At 36.2% G+C, this 27,121-nt stretch overlaps 2 protein-coding genes across 6 annotated transcripts in view; both read right to left on the bottom strand.

Annotated features, from left to right (window-relative positions):
- The window catches only part of dapk1 (death-associated protein kinase 1), a 33,202-nt gene extending 32,778 nt beyond the window's left edge, over window positions 1-424 (bottom strand). For 3 of the 4 annotated variants that reach the window (XM_077562480.1, XM_077562482.1, XM_077562483.1), the window contains exon 1: window positions 272-424. The gene's annotated coding sequence lies outside the window, so the exon portion shown is untranslated. Of the gene's footprint in view, window positions 1-26; window positions 209-271 lie in introns of those variants that run through there. The other variant, XM_077562481.1, reaches the window with a different exon arrangement.
- A 524-nt stretch (window positions 425-948) lies between these two features.
- LOC144049506 (phospholipid-transporting ATPase ID-like) lies at window positions 949-26,239 on the bottom strand. Of its 2 annotated transcripts, XM_077562486.1 has the most exons (28): window positions 26,076-26,239; window positions 19,589-19,691; window positions 19,442-19,500; window positions 18,919-19,032; window positions 18,096-18,194; window positions 17,495-17,556; window positions 16,858-16,930; window positions 16,612-16,682; window positions 16,454-16,536; window positions 16,229-16,387; window positions 16,052-16,140; window positions 15,542-15,735; window positions 13,761-13,969; window positions 13,628-13,671; window positions 12,440-12,605; window positions 12,179-12,367; window positions 11,774-11,889; window positions 10,931-11,095; window positions 10,745-10,856; window positions 9,549-9,654; window positions 9,315-9,456; window positions 8,886-9,069; window positions 8,574-8,797; window positions 7,829-7,912; window positions 7,485-7,730; window positions 7,263-7,401; window positions 3,591-3,721; window positions 949-2,898 (listed from the first exon to the last, which is right to left on the bottom strand). In XM_077562486.1, the coding sequence occupies exons 2-28, from the start codon at window positions 19,629-19,631 to the stop codon at window positions 2,569-2,571; spliced, it is 3,633 nt and encodes a 1,210-aa protein (XP_077418612.1). In that variant the 5' UTR covers window positions 19,632-19,691; window positions 26,076-26,239; the 3' UTR covers window positions 949-2,568. The 2 variants fall into 2 exon arrangements, with proteins under 2 accessions (XP_077418612.1, XP_077418611.1); XM_077562485.1 differs by having other exon boundaries at window positions 16,229-16,536.
- Between the last annotated feature and the right edge of the window lie 882 nt (window positions 26,240-27,121).

Here is a 27,121-nt window from a genome sequence, read left to right as displayed (position 1 = left end):
GAGACCCGAGCCGCGGTGTTACCTACCTAATCTACTCTCCTCTCATCTTTTTTTTCCCCTCCAGTCGCCAGTTAAAGTCCTTATCGTGAAATATCGTCCAAAACCGCACTCATATATCCTCCATTTTCTTCTTAAATTTAACTCCAAAATGGACGAGCGTTGATCTCGGTTGGCCGAACTCGAAGCAATAAGGTGCACTTCGATAAAGGAGACAGGAGTAGTGGGAGAAGGAGGGAGGGAGGCAGAAGGAGGGAGGGGCGGAATGTCTTACCCGGTAACCGGAATCAAGGCGAAGGTTCGTGGGGCTTTCACCCGGAGCGTGTGCAGCCCGCTCGGTCGTCGGCTCGCAGAGGAGGAGGACGACAAAACGTCGCCGTGGGAGGAAATCGACGCTCACAATGCAAAAGGCAGTCGGCGACTGGTGCTGCGTTCATGTACCGTTGAGGAAATTTACTACCCCATACACACAAGTCTTCGCTAAAAAACGCGCATAATTTACGTTTTACCATGACAATAACTATTTGCAGGTACTACTTTGTGTATAAATAGACAAGTTGTATCTTTCAATATCAAACAATGATTTCAATTGTATTTTTTAAACATCAAACAATGATTTCAATGGCGAAATGGCGTGTTAACGACTTTTTGTGTGACGCGAAGGCAGCATTGGTCAGTTTCCAAAGACTCCAACAACAGGAAGACAATACAACCACAGGACACTTCATTAGCGACCCTTGATACAGATATAATACGGAAGTATTGAACCATTAAAAAAAAACAACTATATTTTGTTATTATATATAATGGCTATGCGTGATCATTTATGTTACTACATTTGCTTCTTCAATAACTTAAATGTACATTAGCTATAGTTTGAAAGGATTATAGCACCATCTGCCCTCCAGAAAGTCTCATTTCACTTTATTAAAATGACAAAACATGATACAACACATTTTATTCTTATTTATTTATTATCATAATATTGCAATTCCTGGTATAAAAAAACATACAAAACATATATTTTTTAATCCCTCAGAGTCCACAGTACATATAAAATGATCAAACATTAATGATAGTTGAAGGCACAGATAAATAATACAAAAGTGGTATAAAAGCAGTATTTTATGACTATTGCATATTTCATTGCTGGGTATGTCTGTGAATAATATGTTATAGTTAGTAAATGCATGTTTGCATTGTTGCTTCATGCTGATTTTCTAGTATAAGCGAGAATAGCTAATTGATGATTAGTATCAATTAATCGATCAATTAATCGTGTCTACAAGCAATGCAGGGAAAATGTAGTAGTGTGCTACTTAGAACAACCAGATGAGGCGCTGCCGAGTCGCTGTTAACTAATTTGTTGATAAAGAAGAAGTTCACATATTACTTTTGTAAAGATGTAATTTAAAAAAACAACAACCTCATAATATATTTATGATGATTTTGTCGTTGTATGAACATTAGTTATTATTTGAAAATATATATATGGCTTTTCTTCTCATTAAATTTTTTTCGGGAAATTGGGATTTTATCCTCTTGGTGCCTGTTTTTACAAGTTTATTTGCCTATGACTGATTTTTGGGATCTGGAAACATTACAACAGATTTTTTTACAAATGTAAAATGACAACCTTACAAAGTTAATTTGAATGTATTTCTTGCAAAATTATGACCCCCACCCCCGACCCTACTTTAAATACTTTATTTTTGCAAAATTATGGATCTTTTCCACATTCTTATTTATTTTTTTTGTAAACGTCTGACTTTTTTCACATTAAATTCAGACATTTTGTTACTGTAAAATCACAATTTCATTACGGTAAAATTTTAACGTAATTCTTGTCAAATTAAAACTTTTTCCTTGTAATATTACTACTTAATGTTGATATATAATACTAATTAAATTGCTTATGCTTTATTTTCAAATGTCCATTCCTAAAGCTGTTTTCAAAGTCATCACTTCAGGTGCAAACCCTGAAAGTATTCCTAAATAAAATTCCCTTTTTCGTGATCACAAAAAATACAATAAATAATTTTGACCATTAATCAACAGATGAGATATGAGCCATAATCATGACGGGTTTCAAAACGTTACAGTCTAAAATGGGCAGGTGCCGCGTGGTTTCAAAATTGTGATCACATGACCACAAAGTCCTCCATTTAATTTTGGTGTGTCTTCTTCACCAGTAACGTACATATGCATAAAAAACATATATGTAGAAAAGTACAAAACGCTTTTAAGGCAACATGGCTTTGCTCTTTTTATCCCCCGTAAGCAGACCTGGGGAAACTTTTCAGTTCCACTTAGCGACACGAAATTTGGTAGGCCTATCTATCATGGGTAGACCCGCAAAAAAAAGTCTTAGGAAGACACAATAACTCAGCCATTTGAGCAAATGTCTTGTGTGTGTAGCTTCCCCACCCCTGCCATTAACAATTTGCACTCCCAGGGTTCAAAAAGTTTGTAAACATGAAGACACCTTGTCCCCTTCAAATATTCCTGTTTCCTTTCCCACAAGCAAGATTCCTTAGTCCTAAATGTCTTATCTTTGGTGCTCACAAGAGATCAAAGAGCGGCGTCGCTGATGGTCCTGTACATCTGCAGCGAGGTCACCTCCACATCCTGGGCCTTGACGTACTGCGCGCGCCTGGTCGGGCTGTAGCCGGCCGAGCGGCCCATGGGGCTGAAGCCTGCGGTGGTGCGCCCCATGTGGGCGAAACCCGAGGAGCGAGGCGGGGCGGGGCGCCGCAGGAAGGGGCCCGACATCACCAGGTCGCCGTAGCCCTGCGCGTGTGAGAAAGCGTAGCCGGAACGGCGGGAGCTGGTGCGGCGGATTCTGGCTCGGTGAGGAAGTGGGGGAGGTGACGCTTTGGCCTGGCGGACCTTGAACATGACCTGGGAAGAATGTTTGACATGTTAATAACTGGCTTCTGGGAAGTTTTCACATTTTTTATCAATTAGAATAAGAGTTCCTCTTAGAAGCAAAAGACCGTTACCGGCGTGGGTTCTTGAGAGTTTTTTGTGTGTTATGTTTCATGTTGCTAAGTGAAATGTTTGGTCAAGATCTGACCATGTAGAGTTCTGCCTAGCAACAAGTAGAAGTAGTTTCTATAATACAAAAACTATTTTTTTGTTTATATTACTAATTAAAACAGTTAAAAAGAACTAATTTATTTGACATGATTTTTTGGGGGTCAACCAATTCCATACAACTTTATATTTCAAGACGGCGTATTAGGGCCACGTAAGATCATATTTGTTAGACGGCGTGGGCAATATTCGGAGAAAAAAACTCCCAAATTTGCGAGTTCATGAAGTGGCAAATTTGCGACTTTAAAAAGTGGCAGATTTGCAAGAAAAAAACCTCAGAAATTTACGAGAAATACACGTAGCGTAGCTATAGTCTAATGTGAGGATTCGTTGGTGGTTAATGGGACACTGTTTATAAAATGAAAAGGCAGGATGGTGAAGGATTCACTCTTAAATTAACCTTTACTCGTCATACATGGGAGCTTGAGCGACAACACTTCCTGATCCTCTATCAGCTGACTAACACTACCCAATCAGAAGCTACATTTTTTTTTTACCTTGTCATTGATGGTGGGGCGGAGCAGGATGAACAAGAAGCGATATGTGACAACAGGAAGGATGCACAAAATGGAGGTGAGCACGATGGTCAGCCAGACGTTGGGCTGGCTCAGGGAGTTCCTCGCTGTGCCTGAACAGATTGGACGCAACACATTCATTTACACATATTACACAAGGTTCGCCATGTTAAAGTTGAGTCATGATTCAAACAGTATCATGGAATATTATACGATATTTGTATGATATTTTTTGAATTTCACCAAGAAATTTAGAAATGGGCGTGTCAATAAATTTTGCCGGTCTGTCATTCATCAGCGGCATGATCAGTCTGTCATTATCTCAAACTGTAATAATCAGTCCATCATTGTTATTTTAACCAGGCTTTTGTTGTCGCTAAATTACACTCTGTCCCTCTTAAAATTACAGTTCATCACTGCTATTTTTAGGACTGATAGATCTTCTTCTTCTCTTTCTTCACACACTATTTACTATGTCACAATCTTTTGAAGCACAGGCAGTGTATCTACTCCGATAAAGAACCACCCCACCAATTGTGAAAAGTAAAACAAAGATATTACGTAATATTTACAATAAGTGTATATTTTTGGGGTTTCTTGATTTTATTAAAGAGCTAAATAATTTTTTTAAATACGATAAAATTGTGTGATGTAACATCACACATTATGAAATATTTGTGGGGGGGTTTCTACCAAATTTGAGGAGATTTTGATACGATCATTTTCCTCCATATATCTAAATATTAAAAATATGTATTTAAATTTGTGTTTATCCTGAACATTATATTTGACAGATCATTATTAGATACATATTGTTTTAAAATATTTGTTAAACTTTTTATTTTTTTTTGTTTTAATTTTTTTTTAAAAGTATGAAAAATAAAACAAAGATATTACATAATATTTACAATAAGTGTATATTTTTGGGCTTTCTTGATTTTATTAAAGAGCTAAATAATTTTTTTAAATACGATAAAATTGTGTGATGTAACATCACACATTATGAAATATTTGTGGGGGGGTTTCTACCAAATTTGAGGAGATTTTGATACGATCATTTTCCTCCATATATCTAAATATTAAAAATATGTATTTAAATTTGTGTTTATCCTGAACATTATATTTGACAGATCATTATTAGATACATATTGTTTTAAAATATTTGTTAAACTTTTTATTTTTTTTTGTTTTAATTTTTATTTAAAAGTATGAAAAATAAAACAAAGATATTACATAATATTTACAATAAGTGTATATTTTTGGGCTTTCTTGATTTTATTAAAGAGCTAAATAATTTTTTTAAATACGATAAAATTGTGTGATGTAACATCACACATTATGAAATATTTGTGGGGGGGTTTCTACCAAATTTGAGGAGATTTTGATACGATCATTTTCCTCCATATATCTAAATATTAAAAATATGTATTTAAATTTGTGTTTATCCTGAACATTATATTTGACAGATCATTATTAGATACATATTGTTTTAAAATATTTGTTAAACTTTTTATTTTTTTTTGTTTTAATTTTTATTTAAAAGTATGAAAAATAAAACAAAGATATTACATAATATTTACAATAAGTGTATATTTTTGGGCTTTCTTGATTTTATTAAAGAGCTAAATAAATTTTTTAAATACGATAAAATTGTGTGATGTAACATCACACATTATGAAATATTTGTGGGGGGGTTTCTACCAAATTTGATGAGATTTTGATACGATCATTTTCCTCCATATATCTAAATATTAAAAATATGTATTTAAATTTGTGTTTATCCTGAACATTATATTTGACAGATCATTATTAGATACATATTGTTTTAAAATATTTGTTAAACTTTTTATTTTTTTTTGTTTTAATTTTTATTTAAAAGTATGAAAAATAAAACAAAGATATTACATAATATTTACAATAAGTGTATATTTTTGGGCTTTCTTGATTTTATTAAAGAGCTAAATAAATTTTTTAAATACGATAAAATTGTGTGATGTAACATCACACATTATGAAATATTTGTGGGGGGGTTTCTACCAAATTTGATGAGATTTTGATACGATCATTTTCCTCCATATATCTAAATATTAAAAATATGTATTTAAATTTGTGTTTATCCTGAACATTATATTTGACAGATCATTATTAGATACATATTGTTTTAAAATATTTGTTAAACTTTTTATTTTTTTTTGTTTTAATTTTTTTTTAAAAGTATGAAAAATAAAACAAAGATATTACATAATATTTACAATAAGTGTATATTTTTGGGCTTTCTTGATTTTATTAAAGAGCTAAATAATTTTTTTAAATACGATAAAATTGTGTGATGTAACATCACACATTATGAAATATTTGTGGGGGGGTTTCTACCAAATTTGATGAGATTTTGATACGATCATTTTCCTCCATATATCTAAATATTAAAAATATGTATTTAAATTTGTGTTTATCCTGAACATTATATTTGACAGATCATTATTAGATACATATCGTTTTAAAATATTTGTTAAACTTTTTTTTTTGTTTTAATTTTTATTTAAAAGTATGAAAAATAAAACAAAGATATTACATAATATTTACAATAAGTGTATATTTTTGGGCTTTCTTGATTTTATTAAAGAGCTAAATAAATTTTTTAAATACGATAAAATTGTGTGATGTAACATCACACATTATGAAATATTTGTGGGGGGGTTTCTACCAAATTTGATGAGATTTTGATACGATCATTTTCCTCCATATATCTAAATATTAAAAATATGTATTTAAATTTGTGTTTATCCTGAACATTATATTTGACAGATCATTATTAGATACATATCGTTTTAAAATATTTGTTAAACTTTTTTTTTTTTTTTAATTTTTATTTAAAAGTATGAAAAAATAAAACAAAGATATTACATAATATTTACAATAAGTGTATATTTTTGGGCTTTCTTGATTTTATTAAAGAGCTAAATAAATTTTTTAAATACGATAAAATTGTGTGATGTAACATCACACATTATGAAATATTTGTGGGGGGGTTTCTACCAAATTTGATGAGATTTTGATACGATCATTTTCCTCCATATATCTAAATATTAAAAATATGTATTTAAATTTGTGTTTATCCTGAACATTATATTTGACAGATCATTATTAGATACATATCGTTTTAAAATATTTGTTAAACTTTTTTTTTTGTTTTAATTTTTATTTAAAAGTATGAAAAATAAAACAAAGATATTACATAATATTTACAATAAGTGTATATTTTTGGGCTTTCTTGATTTTATTAAAGAGCTAAATAAATTTTTTAAATACGATAAAATTGTGTGATGTAACATCACACATTATGAAATATTTGTGGGGGGGTTTCTACCAAATTTGATGAGATTTTGATACGATCATTTTCCTCCATATATCTAAATATTAAAAATATGTATTTAAATTTGTGTTTATCCTGAACATTATATTTGACAGATCATTATTAGATACATATCGTTTTAAAATATTTGTTAAACTTTTTTTTTTTTTTTTTATTTAAAAGTATGAAAAATAAAACAAAGATATTACATAATATTTACAATAAGTGTATTTTTTTGTTTTTAAACCCCAAAATTGAAACAACGTTCGACTCCTTGGAGGAGGTAACCATTCTCGGCGTACCTACGAAGGGGAAGGCTGAGGGCAGCACGAGGAATAGACCGTTGCTGTACATGGTGAAGGTGACGACAAAGTACATGACCAGGCTGCCCACAACAAAGATGGTGTTCACTGCTGTCCAGTAGGACATCTCCAAGCCCAGCTATGCGCGCACAAGTACAAGAAGTACAAAGAGTAAGAAGTGCAATTGCCGAAACAAAGAGTCTCAAAACGGAAAGATGATACCTGGATGGTGACGGCAAACAGCAGGCAGGTCTGCGTGAGGACGGCGAAGGACTGGTAGTCGGCCACATCCCGGCCGTCGGCGCGCGCCGCCTGACTGACGGCGGCGTACGGGATGAAGAAGAGCACCAGGGAGCTGTAGCAGCTGTGCAAGGCGCACTTGAAGAAGGCCGTCTTGCTGAAGTAAAGGTTGAGTTGACCCGGTACGTACAGCTGAGGGTGCTGGAAGCTCCACGCGTCGTTCACGTCCTTTATTCACCAAGCGGAAGGCAATTTCAGTCCAAACGATTCAGGCCCAAACGATTAATCTGCCGACCAATTAAATCAGCCAATATTAAGTATTTTACCTGATCAAAGAGGCTCATTCCCAGCACAGGTAACGCTGTGTACACCAGATTATACAGCGTTATGAACAATTCATCATACACCGTCTGGAAGGGAAAAGTCAAATGTCGTTAAAATAAAATGGAAGACAAAATGAAATTACAAAAAACAACAACCTAATAATGCCTTTTTCTACATTGCATTTTTTTTAAATACTCAAAAACAAGGGAAAATAATGAAAGCAAAAAGCACAATCAAATTAAAAAAATTAAAGGCAAATGAAAGAATACAGTAAGTAAAAATATATTAAATAAAAAAAACAAAAAAATACATTAATAAAAATAAACCAGCCAAATACTAATGAGAAAAGAACATTGAATTAAAAATGCAATTGAAAAAAAAAAGGTTAAAAAATACATTAAACTAAAATGACAAAACATTTTAAATGATAAAGCATACAAGCAAGAAAAGCAAATTGGTAATAAAAACATACAATTAAAATGAGAAAAGTGTATTAAAATGACAACTCATAATATAACTCATAATATTCAATTTAAAAAAGGTAACTAACAAATATATTACATTTTAAAAAATTACAATGAAAAATTATAACTTGATCTAAACTTAAAAAATCACAAAAATTAACAAGTGAAGTGATTAAAGAAAGCAATCCGGTTCCAGGGTAAAGTAGATTAAAAGCTTAGAGTTAAATGAGCAACCACTCTGGTGGATTACGTTTGAAAACCAATCCACCGCCCTCGGTCTCACCTGTGCGGAGAAGCCGCAGAAGAAGGCGTACCAGAAGTGGACAAAGGTAAAGGTGAAGTTCTTGTAGAAGAAGTAGCGTAGAAACTTGCACATGCGTAAGTAGGACCAGCGGCCGTGCACCAGCAGGAGGCGCTGCAGGAAGCGAAACTGAGCAAAGGAGTAGTCGCTGGACAGCACCGCCTGCATTCCCTCCTGGCCCGAGATGCCCACGCCGATATGCGCCACTGGGAGGCAACACACACACACACAACAGTTACTCCTACCCCCAAAAATCACAAGGCAGATAAAAGAAAACTTTCCGATTCACTTTACCTTTGATCATGCTGACGTCATTGGCGCCGTCGCCGATGGCCAGCGTGACGGCGCGCTTGTACGTCTTGACCAGCTGCACCACCTGTGCTTTCTGCAGGGGCGTGACGCGGCAGCAGATCACTGCCTTGCACATGCAGGCCGTGCGCAGGAAGTCCCGCTCCATGCTACGGTCCAACGCGTATGCCTGCTCAACAAAAAACACAAATGTAACTCTCGACTAGGGCCATGGCTAAAAATGTTAGCGTCGTGGCTAACTGCATTGTTTTTAACTAGTTGAAAGTTGAAACAAGTTGTCAGAAAAATGTGCTCGACTTTGGGTACGTTCTGAAAAGCAACATTTTTTTACATTTACCCAATGAGGTTAACTATGCAACAACAGGCTTAGCAACATGCTAATAAAAAAAAGGCGCAAAAGTTTATAGGGTGTACCAGACTGTGTCCGTTGATGACTAGGCCATACTCGCCGTTCACCGCTTCATCCGCAATGGCCTCCACACTTTTACCCAGAGTCCTCTCCGGCAAAAAAGCACAATCCTCAGTGGCACCGGGTTTCATGGATGTGCGTGCGTTCCTGCCACACAAAAAAACAATACATTGTTTCAAAGAAAGCAACAATAAAAAAAATTGTACCAAAAATAAAAAATAAAAATCAGCGATAGCTACCTGAGCTCTTGCCTGACGTCCTCTGGCGAGTTGCCAGAAATGACAAAGACGTCGTTCATCTCCTCGCGAAGCAAGTTGCATGAGTAGCCAATGTTTTCCGCTGTTTCTGCAATATAAACAATACCAGTATTTGTTGTGATGAAATTAAAATGATTGCTCATGCATTCAGAGAAGTCATTAAAGTGGTAAATAACTGCAAAACATACTGTCTTTTTACACATGCACGCTCATTTAAAACATGGCAAAACATGCTAGGCTATTAAAAGTTTTAAGGGTTTAATGACCTCAGACTTATGTACTACATATACATTTATATATAAATATTCGAAAACATTTATCTAAAAATCTATGTAATAATTATCAATAAAGCAAAAAATAATGGAAAAAAGTAAAAAAATAATAATAACACGATATTACAATACAACAAATACAAAACCATAATTGAATGAATCAATTAAAAATGAAAAAAATATGTCAACTAAAGATGTAATGGGAAAAAAACATAAATATATAATTAAAAAGTTAAAATAAAACAAAATAAATAAAAATAATAATTTGGGGGAGGGAAATTAAATAATAAAATAATTTAAAAAACATAAATAAACCATATAACAAAATCATTTTAAAAATAAAAAACAAGATATTTTAATAATGGAAAAAAAAAAAAAACTTAATTTAACTTAACAAACGGTATTAAAAATTAAATACCATCCGCAGACTCATGACACCTTTAGGCTACTGCTGAGGGTGCGCAGATGGCACAGTGCAAGCCAGTGTTTGTCAATGCTCACATTCCTACCTGTGAGGCACTGCAAAGACATTTGGTATTTAAATTTATGCAGCTGCTGGATGAGTCAAACAACTCAATTATGCAGACTTTGCCAAATCCTCAAATGTGCAGCTGTAGGTACACATCTGCTTTGAGGAAGCATTGGATGGAGAGACTCTTAATTAAGACGACCTGATTGTTTTCAATTTTTTGTCCCTTTTTTCTTTTGTTTCTATGTACCCTATTTGTGTCTACAATAAATAAAGAATTAAAACAAAGAAAAAAAATGCTTATCAAAATAAAATCTACGCTCCTTGGACCTTGTACAGTATTTCTTTTTCCTTATGAGTGTTTGTCTTGTTTTTTTTAATCTCACACTCTATATATTATATTTAATATATACTCAATATAAATTAAAAGTTGCTACCTTGCTTGTCGCCAGTAAGAACCCAGAATTTGATGTCAGCTTTGGACAGCTGCTCGATAGTCTGCGGTACTCCGTCCTGCAGCTTGTCCTCTATAGCCGTCGCTCCTAGCAACTGGACACACATGGACAACAGATGACTGGATTGCATTCAACGCCACGTTCAAGCATTGCGTCCCGATGGCCTACCAGCATGTCTGTCTCAATCTCCTCGAATAGTTGCTCCAGTTTCCACTCACGCTCATCCAGTGCCGTGCTGGCCTCGTGGTGGCGCTGTTGCCACCGGAGGAAAAAGTCCTCGTCCAGGTCTTTGTAGGCCAGCGCCAGGGTCCGCAGGCCTTCCCCTGCAAACTCCTGCAAAGGAACACGCAAAAGTCATTCAACGTTGAACATTACTATGGAGGACCAAAACTGCCAAGATTAAAAATAAATACATGAAGAAATAAATGACTAAAAATGAAAATAAAAACGGATATAAAAATATAATTCAAAAATTTAAATAAAAAAATAAATATAGATGGTAATAGAATCAACAAAATGTATATATCCATAAAAATAAAAAAAAACGTAAAAATAAACAACATGTTTCAAAAAATAAATGTCGAGATAAATACAAAAATAAATATATAAATTGAATGAAATATCAATCAATAATTAAAAAAAAAAGCTCTGCTCTCATATTTTTTTATTTCATGCTGCACACGCTGTGTCAGGACAAAATGTTATTCAAATGAGGGGGCGGGCCTAAGCATGTCTTGGGTTGGATTTTTAATTTTTGAATCTCTTTTTTATATGAATATATATATGAATAAACATATAACAGGTATATATATATAAATATATATATATGAATAAAAGTAAAAAATAAATATATATATATATATATATTGTTGTTTTTATTTCCATTTATATATATTTTTTTTTTATTCTAGTTTTTATATCTGTTTTTATTTTCACTTTCAGTCATTTATTTTTAATTTTGGCAGTTTTGATCCTCCATACTTTACGTTAGGCCGCTGGGACTGCACTGACGTTGAGATGCTCCATGGTGACGTCCATCAGTTTGGCGCAGGAGTGGTGAAGCCTCTCGTAGATGATGGTATCCGCTCCTTTGCAGTACAGCGACAGCTTACCCTCGGGGTTCCGAACTAGTTGGAATTTCAAGAGGACAACAGTGAATTTAAGTGAGATTGCACAGCAGGGATTGAATAGTAAAATTCATATGTTTATGTAAAAGTGGCTAATAAGTCTTTGAACTACTCACCTATTCCTGTATGAAATATAGATATTTATCATATATGGTATTGTTGTTTACGGTAACAGTCTTCCTGAGATATCATAAAAGTGTGTTTTTCTGAATAGTTTGCATTCAGGCCAAAAGGCTGCAAATCATGTACCTTGTAAGTAACTTTTTTGTAGTCTATTGAAGTTGTTTACCAATAACAGACATCCTCTTGCGGACATTGTTGAAATCCAGGATGGCCAAGAGTTCGTAAGTGCGCTGTTCCCCCATTTCCACAATGGAGACGCTGTCGGGTGTCCGCGAGCGGAAGACAAAGCCGAAGTTCCTGGCGGCTGTGACCAGAGCGCCCTCATCAGGAGACTGGGCCTGGTACGAGAGCTCGCCTGCAAGAAGTTATTTGATTCGATTTTTTTAAAGCAATAAATTAACCACTGTGCCTCATGAAGTGACATCACCTTCTTTCTTTTCCTCCGCCATGACGGTGTGGCAGAGGGCGAGCAGTCGGAAGAAGGCGTGCACTTCGGGGGTCTCCAGCTTGACGGCTTCCACCAGGGCGTGATCGTGGAAGGTGAAGCGAGGGTCAGCCAGCGGGTTGAAGGAAAAATTCACTGTCTCAGTGTGCTGCTCAGAGATATGGCAAGTATGAGCGAGACAGTGGAGCTTTTTTTTTTTTTCATATTACCTAGGGGTTGTTCAATATCTTTCACACACAGTAAAAAAAAACAAAAAAAAGACTATTGTAATTATATGAGTGTTTCAAGAAAATAAAAACACTTGAAATATTAAAATTAGGATGCAGTTCCATAATATCATCGGAAGGAGGAAAATATCTTATTTCCAAATGTGTTGAAATTACACATTATTTCGCAAAGCTATACAATTGGTCAGTCCTCATGTTGGTCTGCTATTTTTACAAGTTACTAATCTATCTAAAGTGTTGAAAATGGTTCGCTTTGTTTGATAAAACCATATTAATGGCTAAACAAACATGCTGTTGTTTTGTTTTGCTACAAAGGAACAGCTTTGGAAATGTGACGATACTGACGCCCCATGATATGTTCGTTTTAATTCTTTGTTTTTGTTACTCATACGAATAGAGTTGATATAAAAAGAACACTCCCACGTTTAAATACCAAGTTTTTCTGATATAAAAAAATAGACCAAGAAAAATAATTTTCTAATGTTTTCAACCATTAATGTGACCAGTCCAACTGTCCAAATTTTTGAAGGGAAATAATCAACTAACTATTTTCAGATTTAACCAATCACATTCCAACTCCTGTAAAAGAGTTAGTCAGCACAAAACTTCCACCATTTCAAGGCCCTTTTGTTTAACTCAAAATAATTTTCAGGTGTTCTAGTAGGCTTTTTTTTTTTTTTTTTGCTTTCTAGCAAAAGCCTGGAGATTTAAATATAAGTTTAAATAAAAATTAGAGGTATCAGCTGATTTTTTTTTATCGTAATTAATCACATGGCTTCAAAAGTTAACTCACAATTAATCGCAAATTTTAGATCTGTTCTAAATGTACAATAAAAAAAATCAAAGTTTTCATGCTCTTGTTAACATAAAAGTGAAAAAAAAAGTTAACCTAATATAAATATGGCTGAATCTTTTAGTCATTGATACAGCAATTCAAACTCACCTCATTAATTTCAAGTCTCTGGCCCATGTAGTCAAAAACATCGCCTGAGAAGAGACACCAGCGCACCACTTGTGTGAATGTCACTACTTAACCCACATGGGCTTTACATAATCAACGGATCTATTTTCCTCACCGTACGTCTTGCCGTTGATGGAGCACTTGTTGAAGGTCATGATGTTTTGTGTCAGCGTGCCCGTCTTATCACTGAACACATACTTGATTTGGCCCAGCTCCTCATTAAGTGTGGTGGTGCGTGCCTCGGCGGGGGTGTCGCTGCGAGAGTGGTACATCTTCCGGTCCCAGTCGATGTAGAAGCTGTTTCCCAGGCGGATGAACTCCACACTAGGGAAAACAGATGAAGGGATGATTTGAATGGGCTAAAATGCAAGGAATGCATTTTAGAAGCTAGTTTCAAGAGATTGTAATGTAAATGGATTGTTCACCCCAAAAAAATTGTACCTCTTCATACCTCACTTTTCATTATTACAGCGTGAATAAGGACATTTTCTTGGAACGAAAAGGCATTTTTTGTGTTAGGATGTGTAGCCAAACATGAGATACACAATCTGTAAAGCAGATAACATCAAAGAGGAAGACAACATTTAAAGTATGTCACACCACAGGCGATGTGCATTTTCTGCATTTGTAAGATTTGCAAAATTGATTATAAAATCCATCTGAATGTCGTTGGAATTCTGTTGAATGAATTTGGTCTGTTCCCACACCTTTTCCTATGTCAAATTTAAGCATGTTTAACTCGTTTGCTCCCAAAAATCGATAAATACATTCTATTTTAAATATCACTATGCTCCCAAAGACGTATTTATCCGTTAAAAAAAAAAAATATATATATATATATATATATATATATATATATATATATATATATGTTTTTTTTATGCTATAGCATACAGAAGGCTTTGATGCAGCCTCTGAACTGAAGAGAAAGCACTTTTTTTCCTGATGAAAGAAGAGAGTAGACTACTATTTCTTTTGGTAAGTTCTATGTTTTTGTAGCAATAGAACACAATGTTCCGTAAGCGTTGCAAAATCAGTCAAAATCCAGTAAAACAGCCGGCAGCGAAGGGGGTTGCTTCAATGAAAATGGCTGGGAGTGAATGAGTTGAGTACTCTTAGGATCAGTTTTCAAGCAAATAATATTCTTTAACTCTTTGACTGCCAGACGTTTTCAGAAAAGGGATGCTGTGGGTGCCAGCCAATTTAAGCATTTTGACTGATCTTTCAAGGTCCACAGAAAATTATGTGTTTGGACTATGGAAACACATACTACCAAATGAAAGATTGGACTCTCATCTTTCATCAGAAAAAAAAAGTTTGTTTCTCCCTTATTCCGTTTTTCAGTAATCAACAATAGAAAATGGTTAGTTTCACCTCTGTTTTGAAACAAACGTATTTTAACGTCTTTGGCACTCCTCCATAGGATTTTACTAAGCATTATTTAACGTTTTTGGCAGTTAAAGAGTTAAAAAAATAATAATAAAAAAAAAAACATTGGTTATTATTATGCTACCCTAAGGTATTTTCTGCATTTCCTGCTATTCTTATGCCACTTGAATGAGAAAGCGATTCTAAAGCTTTTAAGAATATGTAAATTGGAGGGGGGGAGAAAAAAGTAAATTTTTTGTGATGTACTTTCTGCTGGCAATTTCTATGGGACATAATTAGCCCATTTTTAACAGTATTTTTTTCAATTAATTAAAAATAACTTCAAGTCAAGTCACATTTATTTATTTATATGTCTCTATATAGACTTTATTCACAAATATATATATTTTTTTTAATTATTATTATTATCAAAGGGCTTCAACCAGTGATGTAAAAACAAGAAGAAAAATAAAACATAAAAACATAAAAAAGATTAGAGTCCCGTAAACATAGCCACTTTGTCCTCACCTGACATAGAGCGAAATGGGCACCACAGTGTTGAGGATGATGACATAGGACCAGAAAGTCAGAAAGGAGGAGAAAGCGGCATCGTGGCCATTCTGCCTGGGCAGGAAGGCGGTGAACGCAGAGCCCTCGCCAAGTTCCCAGAAGTAGTTCCCGATGGCAAGGATGGTACACATGAAGGCCAGGAATCCAAAGATCTGCGCACAGGAACATTGAGGAAGGTGTGAAAACTGCTTCTAGGGTGCATTGGGAGGTGTGGGGGTACAACAAAAGATTCTCAAACTGTGGTATATGTGATGCTGGCCTGCTATATCAGGCTGCGTCAACTGTCAGGGAAGTTGGAAGGGTTGAATGTCTCAAAGGGTTTGGAAAAAGCTGATGTAAGACAGAGATGAACCAAACAGTGTTGTGCGCAAATGCCCGAGGGTCAACATTTGCTGATCATTTTGAGGATTTGTCGTAAAATCAGTTCATTGCTGCTGTTGCAGGCTAAAGTTACACAAAAATGCTCACACAGAGTACAAGGACGTTCATCAGACGATCCACGCTGGTCCTCTTGAAAGTGCTTTTGCCGCAATTCTGCATCAGCTTGGTTTCAGGGCCTGCAATAAAAACAAGCACAAAAAAAAAAAAAGCTGACTTGAAGGGAGATGATGATGTCATTCTTTCCAACAAGAAGCGTCCCGCCACCTCCAAAGAGCACCAGCCCGAAGCACCACTCGGTGTTCCTCAGGGTGCACCCTCGCAACAGGATCTTTTCGTTGTCCAGGGCATACTTCTGCCCTGCATAGCCCAGCGTCCCTGTGAAGCGGTCCAGCCGGTTGTTGGGGGGTTCGCAGAGGACTTCACCTTTGTGACACACATGCAAGAGGTTAGAGATGAATTCCAATGATCTTACCATTTTGTTGGTCCTACCATTAAAGTCCGCCAGCTTTCTGACATCATCGCCAAGGTCCCCGGTCACCGGCAGGGCCTGGCGCACCTTCAAGTTGGTCTCACTTATGAAGAGGACAGAAAAGTTCGGCCAAAACGACAATGGCGGGTTGTAGACCAGAACCAGGACCCGGCCTTACCCGTCCAGCTCTGCTGTCTCGATGTAGACTAAGTTGAGTGGTTCACTGCTGGACAGCAAGAGGAGGTCGGCCTGAGAGACAGTAAAAAACAGAGCTAGCCTTGTTAGCTTAGCTGGCTAAAATTGGGTAACCACATAGCTTTATCCAGACCACCCTTAAATGGTGGCATTTTGCTCCTAAAATTTGATTCAGTGCAATTTTTTATTTTTTTTTAAATTTACTTAGACATGTAAATCAAAGCCTCACCGTGACAAACTGGTTGTTTTCCAGCTTGATGATGTCTCCCACCTGCACATCCATCCACTTCTCGTTGCGCAATCTGGTGGGAGGAAACAGGATGTTAGGCTTGATAGCAAAACAAATGCAGTGTTTGTATTTCAGGAAATAAACCCAGCCCAAATATGGGCGTTGAGTAGCGGTATTGCCGACTGGAAGTTTCCGGAGTGTTTCCTGCTGTAACTTGGTTGGAAAGATTAATAATCATTGGCTCACTTAGCCAGTGACTTTGCTTGACCTCATTACACATTAGACTAACTGGTACATCTTCTGTGACTAGTAACTAGGACAGTTCATTTATTAGTATGACAACTAGCTGCCTAAACAGACTGAAGCGCTAACATTGTTAGCTTAGCTGGCTAAGCTCACTAGCCGCACTAGGCCTCGCGCTCATAGCATAATGTTAGTTAGTATTTTGGTTACCGAACTACTGACTAATCGTCATGCGGGGCAATGGAGCACTCTACACTGAATTCTGCCTAGCAACAAATGGAAATTTGAATAGTCCCGCCCCCTCAAAATATATTAAAAGCCCTATGTGGACGCAGGAATGTCTCTGTTGTTATTAAATCCTGTTGAGCTGTAAATAAATTTAAACAATACTTACTTTCCATCGATGAGGACTTGAACTTTTCTGTTGTTGACGTGATTGTCACTTCGATGGCGATTCTAGACGCAAACGCATGATAAAATGTTAGATAATTTACCCGTCTTTCCGCATTCTAACCTATTAGTCCTTGATTCTCTGTAGACCTTAACTAATGTTTAACATGGCATCAGCTAATTTAGAGTTTGGTTCGTTGTTTCTCGTCTTACTTATTAGCGCTTGTGAACCATTTGAGAGCAAAAGGTCATGAGTGCGTCTCGCAAGGGAAGCGGTTGAGTTTCCTTAACAGCGTGACATATTTGCTCGTGACAAAATAAGGGAAACGAGCAGTTTTTTGAGAAATCGGGGGTGACACAACTGGCAGTTGGAATTTAGTCAGCTCCCACACGGAGCGCCACTGATATTACAAGTTTCAGCCATATCATGCGTCAAATATATTTTTCTAATTTACTCTGAAAATCTTATTTATTGTAATGCTTATTTTGTCAGTCAATAACAGTCTCATTTTTTTTTAATATATCTTTTTTTTATTTGTTTTGTTTATTTATTAAAGTCAAGTGAAGAATGTGATGCGACAGGTAAAGGTTGGTGAAGCACTTACGATGTCATCAGTGGCATCCTTGGCGGCCGTTACGGACAACACCAGCACCAGAGGCACCACGGTGGTGAACCAGGACAGTGACGAAATCTCAGGAATCACCTGATGGAAAACAGAGAAAGTTAATTACCACAGCTAAAAACACTGCAGAGTGGCACACGACAAAGAAGTGTTAAGAACCTTACAAAAAAATCAACACGTATAATATGATAATTACGATATTGTGGGGGGGGTTGGCAATATAAGGTAGTACACGATACTGTATAAAAAACGACGATATGGTTAAAAAAAAAAGCTCATATTGGGGGGGGGGGACACAATATTGTGTTTTTGTACCAAAAGTAATGTTTTTTAATGGAAATTTTGGAAAATATTTGCTGGTATGACTGATTTACAGGAGTACTAACCGCCTGCAGTGGCCAAAACATCCCTAATTAAAATTAAACCGCACTAATAAAATAACCACCAGACGGTGCTAGAATTGCACAAATGGAATACATCTCGACTTTAACAGATGTGCGACGATGTCGTGGCAATTTTAATAACGCTATTATGGTTACATGCCTACAATCAAATGTTATCTGCTAAGAAAATAAGTCTACTACAACCTGGAAAAATGGATGCTATGTCATCAAGCATGCATACGTTTAAGACGTGAAAAAATATCCAGTTAAAGGCTCTGGTGGCTGGAATATATCCCACCGGGTCTTGGTGGGGCTTTTCCACGCCGCCACAACGGGGCGCTCTAAAGCGGTCACGTTAGCCAGAAGCCCCGATCCACACATGTCAAAATGGACTGTTTATGAGAAAGGAGCTCCCGGCATACCTGGAGCACCAGCAGGAACAGAAAGTAGGCATTAGCAATCCTCTGGAACTGCTCAAAGAGGTTGAGAGGTAGGAAGGTGAAGAAGTTGTACTTGGAGGTCTTGATGGCGTTTGTCTGGTGGGGAGAAGAGAAGGTACACGGATTTACTTTCTATTGAGCACGTGGGCTGTTATCAGGAATAACTGGTTATCAAATTATTATATGACAATGCCGCCACACAAACAAGCATGCTGTGGACTATTTCTAGTCGTATTTATTTCTAATGCACAAAAATGAATTTCTCCAGGCTGTTTTATGTGTGTAGAAGCCTGTAGCAAATGTTTAACTCGAGTGGAGGCTCAGAGGCAGTGGGAGTGAACCCCACAAGGTCCAGGTGGTTGTGATCAGCAGCTGCACAGGACCGCCAACACAAAGTACACAAACTAGGGCTCACACTTCACTTTGGAGGGGGGTGGGGAGAAAGCCAAATAAAAAGCAAAACACACTTGTTGCTGTTTGTTGGAACAGAAAGATTATCACTCACGGCATACTTAAAGGAAAGATTGTATTCCCGGTCGTTGGCCCTGAGCGTCCTCTCCAGTTCTGCCAGCAAAGCAAAAAAATCATTAATGACAATGTTAATTTAAAAAAAAAAAAAAATCTGTTCATAACAAAGTCTCCTCAAGCTTGCCTGGCTCTTTCTTCCTGGCACAACTGAGGCCAAAGAACGACATCTTCTCTTCCTCTCTTCGCTATCTGTCCATCGTCCTCGTCATCGTCCTCACAGTCATTGCCTGTGAAGAAGCGTCAATGTTAACATTAGCAACAGCAGTTCTGAGATGTCCTGAAGTTGCCCGGGAGATCAAACCTGCACACAAGAGAGGCTTCATCCTCTTTTACACCATCGTAGTTGGAGTTTAAAGTCAAATTGAACAAAAAATCAAAGAGATTTACACATTAATACCCAACTTTGTCTTCCGTTAGCTTAATGCTAATACACATGCAAAAAAAACAATTGACAGGCTTATGGCTTTCGTCTCAACTTTATTTGTGAAGCACTTCAAAAACATTTGGATTCTTTACATTCTAATTGATTATATTACTAGACGTTTTAGAAGGTGATATTTTCCTCATTAAAAAACACACTTCACAAAAATTTGTATAAGGTTTTATTACAACTGCCTGGTAATTATCAGAGTTTGTGCGCATGTGTGTGCGTGTGCGTAAGACAAGCACACAGGAACACGCTGAGCAAACACGTCCACATGGAATGTAATTAAGAAACCGTTAAGGAGCAAGGAGGAAGTAAAGCCTGCACGTCGCTTCTTGCGGTTTTCAGCTCGCTGTGTGTGCTGCGCTGCGTTTCCCATCACACGGTTTAGTTGAATCAAATCTGGGTTTCGGAAACATTTGCATCCGGCACTTGTGGCTTAGAATGACACGAAATCCAGCATGCATGTTTATCATGACAGGATGCACAAAAAAAAACAAAAAAAAAACACGCAAAACGCACACATACTCAGTCATGTCGTGGGACTTTTTTTTTCTTCCATTTTCCGAGGTCATATTGCAACAAACTCAAACATAGGACTTTACTCATTCGTCATCAAATTTGAACCAATTGCTACAGATGGGCGCCGCTTAATTTATTGCGAAAGTTGTGAGTTGCATCATCATTGCAGCACGCAGCAAAGTTTGATGGTTCGCCAATGGACACAAAATGAGACAAATTATTTTCATTTGGTCCCAAATGTATCCAATTAACAATGTATTTTTTGTGTTTTTTTTTTGTTTTTTTTTTACTTTTGATGAAGGTATCATTTTCAGCGCAATGGTTAGGTTACATCACATAATTATGTCAACGTCACAACATGTTCAAAAGCCTGCATAGAAACCTTGTGCTGTGTTCAAGTGCCAAATTATTCTTGTAAAAATGTGATGATGATTCACAAGCTGTTTTTTGGGGGGCTACCACCCTACGAGCGTTTGGTCATCAGGGTGATGTCAGCGTAGGCGCTATAAATACACGCCGCATGCGTGAGTCCAGGAATGTGCCTTTTGATGGCAACTCCACACACATTTGATGACACGTGGCGGGCCTGACGGTGTGTTTGGGTCCTTTAACAGAACACACTCAGATCTACCCAAGACAAACGGTCTATTGTTCTCTCACTATACTAACCGCCCAGTTTATTTTCCCCAGTGACGCAAGGGTGATCCAAGCTGCCCGACAGGAAGAAGACTTATAAACTTTACTCAGTAAGCCATCATAAAGGCGGGGGACTTTCCACGGCTTACCGCGTACGCGACACTAACAAATGATGCAGTATTTTTTTCCCCATGGTTTATTTTACATGCCTTTTTTGTTACGTTTTATCAATTACTGCATCGGTTTTGGTCAGTTTGTTCATTCCTTCCTCATTAAGTGGAATGTTAAGTAGGGTCGTTAATTTGTTTGTCTGTCTAACTAACTGAAGAACAATTTAGCAGACAGACGGACAGACTGTTAGTTAGTTAGTTAGTTAGTTAGTCTCCTGGTAGCTCTATTGGTCGGTTTGTTCATCTGTTATTTAAATCATTCTTTTGCCAAATTAGCTAGTTAGTCCAATAATCATCCGTTAGATGTCCGTGGGTTAGCTTTTAAGGTACTTTGTTGATCAGTAGGCAGGTTATTAAATGTGTTTATTCAGTCAGTTAGTTCATTCATTCATCATACAGTATTACTTTTGGCTGGTTAGTTAGTTAGTTAGTTAGTTAGTTAGTTAGTTAGTTAGTTAGTTAGTTAGTTAGTTAGTTAGTTAGTTAGTCTCCTGGTAGCTCTATTGGTCGGTTTGTTCATTTGTTATTTAAATCATTCTTTTGCCAAATTAGCTAGTTAGTCCAATAATCATCCGTTAGATGTCCGTGGGTTAGCTTTTAAGGTACTTTGTTGATCAGTAGGCAGGTTATTAAATGCGTTTATTCAGTCAGTTAGTTCATTCATTCATCATACAGTATTACTTTTGGCTGGTTAGTTAGTTAGTTAGTTAGTTAGTTAGTTAGTTAGTTAGTTAGTCTTCAGATAACTCAATTGGTCGGTTAGTTCATTTGTTAATTAAATCATTATTTTGCCGAGTTAGCTAGTTAGTCCAATAATCATCTGGCAGATGTTGGTGGGTTAGCTTTTAAGGTACTTTGTTGATCAGTAGGCAGGTTATTAAATGTGTTTATTCAGTCAGTTAGTTCATTCATTCAGCACTCAGTATTAGTTAGTTATTATGTTATTTTTGGATATTGGGTTGAGAGATATTAGTATTGTCGGAAGTTAAATGTGCTCATTTGGTTAGTTACAATAGGTAGTTAATTTCTTCAATGTGTGATAGATCAGTTTGTAGTTTAGATTGTTCATTTGGTTCTTTAGTTATTTATAAATGATGTAGTCTTAGTAAAATGTATAGTTTATTTGGTTATTGTTAGTTCGTCCTTTGAAAAATTAGGATATTTGAACATTTAATGAGCAAACAAGAAAGAATGAAAAGCTGTAAGACAGATGTGATTGGCGATGCCGGTGCAAAGGTAACAGTATCCCAGTGTCACATTCACCTGTGACTGGCTGAAGGGTTCAGAGGTCGCACAACATGAATGGCTGTCTTGTCCAACGAATTCATCTCTGGTTTCTATGCTCAACATTGCGTCCATTGTCAGCAAATAGTGCTCACTTTACCACCTTGTGCGTGAATGCACGTGTGTGCGTAAACCGGTACTGTATATGGACTTTTGTGTATTCAGCTTTTAAAATCAAAAGAGACCATTTACGGTGGTCCCAGAAATAATCCAAACAAAGTCATGTTCAAAAGAACACAAAATATTTTTGAATGTTATTTTTTTCTGTGCCTTTTTAGTTAGCTTGTTCATAATTGGTTGCAATTTCACACATTTGCTTTCAGTTTCGGGACCTATGGTCTGGCTAACTATGAGAACAGAGAGAGAGAAAAACAAATACAGTATGATGTGTTCAATTTCAAATATTGTTTTGTTTTACTTTTGTTAACAGTTAAGCCTTGATGGAAGTCTGACATTTTATTTATGTTGTTCACCTTTTTTTGTGGGGCGGATGGGTTGATGATGTTCTGTATGATTTTTTTTTATTTTTTGAAAAATAAACATTTCCTGTTTTGACAAGATTGTTGATGTGAACTGAGCCTTCCTTTGATGACTCATCTTGAATTAAGAGAAAATGACCATGCCTGTAGTATTCTTCCATTAAACAATGGTCTACTGTGAGAGATAAGGCAGCAGCTGGATTTCCTCTGTTGTGTCTAACAGCAAACAGTGTGTCCTTCGGGCCTCCTTTGAAAGGGGGAAAAAAAAGTTCCTTTTTTGTGCAGGAGAAAGTTTTTGCTTCCAGGAAAAGTCGAAAGTGTGCAATGTTCTCTTTCAATGAAACAAACTCCCGCACTGGATTTTGAGGAATGCTCCAGAATCTTCCCCAGGGTTACTTTTGTACCGCACCCTTTATCAGCAGCTCCTTGTTTTATCAAAGCCGCAAGCTAATAATAACAACAAGTCACCAAACACGGCGTCTGTGAATCACTCCACCTGCTCACTATCAGTTCTGCCTAGAAATAACCATTTCAAGCATGTCCGCTTCAGCTTTGAGCCCGCATCTGGAAAATGCAATTTTGGCATGTTGCATTCTTGTTTGCTGAATTAATCAGCATAAAGCATACAGTTTGGACTCTCCACCAAACTCTTTTGTCTCCATCAAAGAACATTTAGGGAATTAGACAACCCAAAGTCCATTTTTGTAAACAAAAGACGAAGCAAGATGGTCACAGTATCAACTTTGAGGACTATTTAGAGCAGGGAAACCCAAACATGTTCTACTGAGGAACACATATAAACAAAAGGAAGGAAATTGGTGGCTACTTCACATTGCGTTTATAAAACATACTAAAACCAATTCAATCTGCCGAGAGTCAACATATGCCTAGCAATTTAGCAGTTTAAGACAAATTAACAGTTTTAACACATTTAATGTTGCTGTAAAATCAAAGTTAGTCTTAGTAGTTAGGTAGTTAGTCTATATGTATTTATGCACTTTTTGACTGACATCAAAACGACAATGGCAACTCTCGGCCGGAAACTCGGGTGCGCTGATAAGGAGACACGAACAAACGAGCTCTGAATAATTCACCTGACCTCTCGGGCCTCCTCTCATCTTACCCGATTAAACCCCCTGACCTTTCAATTGACCTCCGTGGATGAATAATCACATTCATTGATTGATTGGATATCAAATGAACAAGCGTTATAAAGCTTTTAAAGTCCATGGATGACATTTAAGATAAGGCTACGTTAAACAGTATCACGTTATTTAGGATGGAATTATTGACAACTTTTTCCAAGGATTTTGTCTTTTAATTGCTTCAGTGAGCGGACTTACACCAAAACTATTTAACCCATTTCCTAACCAATTTTTTCAGTTTTTTTTGCTTCTGGTAGCTAGCCAAACTACATTAAATCTACCTAGTCAATTTATAATTTAATTTGTTATAGCAATAAAGATAATTTTGAGGCTTTAATTAACCGAATGTACATATTTTTGTAAAAATGTAAGACAAATTATGGTTTTTGAAACATCAAAGACAAATGTAAGTCTTCAATGAATTTTGAATACATTTAATCAACATTTCAGATGATTTCGTCTTTTGACAAGCATCATGTACATGCTTTTGGAACACTGAACACCTTTTGTGTCTTCTATGAACCTAACATTCAAGTTTTTTCATCACTAAAGGAAATTTAAGATTCTTCAACGAATATTACATCCTGTACATGTTCTCATAATCGACAAAGTGAACACAATTTAGAGTATTCAACTCACTGTCAACAACACATATTTTGGTAAAGATTAATGACAGGTTTGAGTCTTTGATGAGTTCCCGCTGACGCTCGGTTAGCTGGCCTATTATCCAGCTTGTAAACGTATAGTCATGTTTCCTGAAAACGGCAACCTCAGTTTCCTCCCCAAAAATTATTTTACATACGTTATCACAAATTCAAGCACTTCCAATGTCCCTACTTAACACAAGCACCGTACAAATGTGTTAAAAACACATTAATACTGTACAAAACTGTACAATTACCACTTGAATTCTCATTTTGCGAATCATATTAGTCACTAATAGTAAGGCAAATCTTATTTTCGACAAAATTGTCAATCTATATTGAATGTACAGTAACCCTAATCACCTTATCTTTTTGTCCCACAATTTGGCTGTATTTAATGCTGGCTTCACCAACTTTTGTACATTATTGTACACTGTCAAGATTTTGATTCTCTTTTTTTTTCTGTTAAAATGTGAACTCCGTTTCCTCAAAAAGATCAGTTTACAATATGTTGACACACATTCCAGTACTTTTACCACAATTTTCTTTCTTTTTCTCTCATCATACAGATGTTGTCAATTGCATTTATCATGTGCAGCACTGCACTACCCAAATGCCAACCACACACACACACACACCAAACAATTAGGTTTGTGTGTGTGTAGTGTATGCATAAATGTAATCATGTTTATATACTCTACATGTAGAGTATAGTTATTTGGGGGAATATGTGTAGAAGATTATGCACATCATGCATATTATACTGTACAGTATATTAGCATGCATGCATGTATGTATGTATAAATTCGGACTGCACTTCTTGATGGATATCTGAGGTTAATGATTATATAGCATAAATTAAGTTTTAACCTCTTACTCCTTCTCGAACAGTGTTTCGGTATACGATATTCGTATAGCGAATCCTCCATTTGTTTGGTTTTTAATACTTCATGTTCAAAAAGTTCAATTTAAAACACTTATTTTGAGAAAATAAAATTGAATAGAAGCCTAATTAGCTTAGCTTTTAGCGTACAACTGGAACATATTGTTACTCTAAGTGGCCACCGAGACTGTAGTTTAATACTGTACTCTATCAAAATGGTGACTTTACTGTAAGTCAAATAAAACTAAATACGGTTAAAAAAATTAAATTAAAAAAACAAACACTCCAGCACTTTAAACTGTGGCTAAAAATGTAACAGTTTTTACCGTTAGAAGAAAAGAGAAGCTCAGTGAGGCCATGCAACTTCTTTCTTTCTCATAACTTCACTAACTAAACAAGAGTCCAAAAATAAACCTCCGCTCACCGGGAACGAGGGGCGACCTCGAGTCCAGGGCCGAGGAGGCAGCGCTGTTCCTGGGGATGAAAGAACGTCCTCACGTTGCACAACGACAGAATAATGTTTTCCTTACTGATACACTCCTTCGACCACCAGACCACATCCCTCCCTCGTCTCCCCAAGTTAAGACCTCCTCTGTTTCCTCTCTTGTCGCCTCCCTCCATTGCTTGAATACCACCCCCCCCCCCCCCCCGAAACAGTCCAATTCAGTGAAGTCTCGCGAGGTTTCCTCTCAGTGATGATTAATTATAATGATTAGCCTAAACAGTTGTTTTATTTTATAGATTAAAAAAGCAATTCCTAACTGATTATATATATATATATATATATATATATATATATATATATATATATATATATATTTTTTTTTTTATCAAACATGCAGTCTAATGAGATCCAATATACAGTATACAAAAGAAATATGCTTAAGCAAACTATCTGGTGGGTAATTAAATCAGATAGGACTACAATACAGTACAACTTTGTTTTTATTTTAAAATACAAATGAAAATCCTGTGATGGAGCACCTTGCTCTTCAACTGAAACAAAAATGTGACATACACATATATATGATTATTGTTTTTTTGTTTTTTTTCCTAATTTCATAATAATAGGCCGATGAGAAATCACATTTGTAAAGATTTGTTTAAAATTCCAACTCTTGTCTTTTTTACAACCATTTGAGCGCTTCAGAAAATGTATGTATGTATGTATGTATGTATGTATGTATGTATGTATGTATGTATGTATGTATGTATGTATGTATGTATGGATGGATGGATGGATGGATGGAAACAGGTGACAGACACAAGCTTAGTGCTGTCAGCTAAGTACTTTTTACTTTTTAATTGGTAATAATTATTTCCGTTGATTATGATTAGCAAATAGGTTGAATTAACAAATTAATCACACCCACAAGACTTTCATGTTAATTTTTAATACAAGGTTGTACAGTATACAAAGTATAACAAGTCCCTTTTGGTGACATGATACAGGGGGTGTTAAAACTAAGA

The sequence above is a fragment of the Vanacampus margaritifer genome, chromosome 3, assembly GCF_051991255.1.
Source record: "Vanacampus margaritifer isolate UIUO_Vmar chromosome 3, RoL_Vmar_1.0, whole genome shotgun sequence".
Taxonomy (NCBI): domain Eukaryota; kingdom Metazoa; phylum Chordata; class Actinopteri; order Syngnathiformes; family Syngnathidae; genus Vanacampus; species Vanacampus margaritifer.
This window is presented reverse-complemented; position numbering and strand designations above follow the sequence as displayed.

Bases quoted from the DNA above. Each gene is read 5' to 3' on its own strand.
- LOC144049506 (XM_077562485.1), bottom strand. From the start codon at position 19,631: ATGTCGTTCTTTGGCCTCAGTTGTGCCAGGAAGAAAGAGCCAG. The intron at 19,033-19,441 runs GTGAGTGATAAT...TCTCCCCACCAG, and splicing joins ATCTTTCCTTTAAGTATGCC to ACAAACGCCATCAAGACCTC. The intron at 13,970-15,541 runs GTGAGGACAAAG...TGTTTTCCCTAG, and splicing joins CCCATTTCGCTCTATGTCAG to TGTGGAGTTCATCCGCCTGG.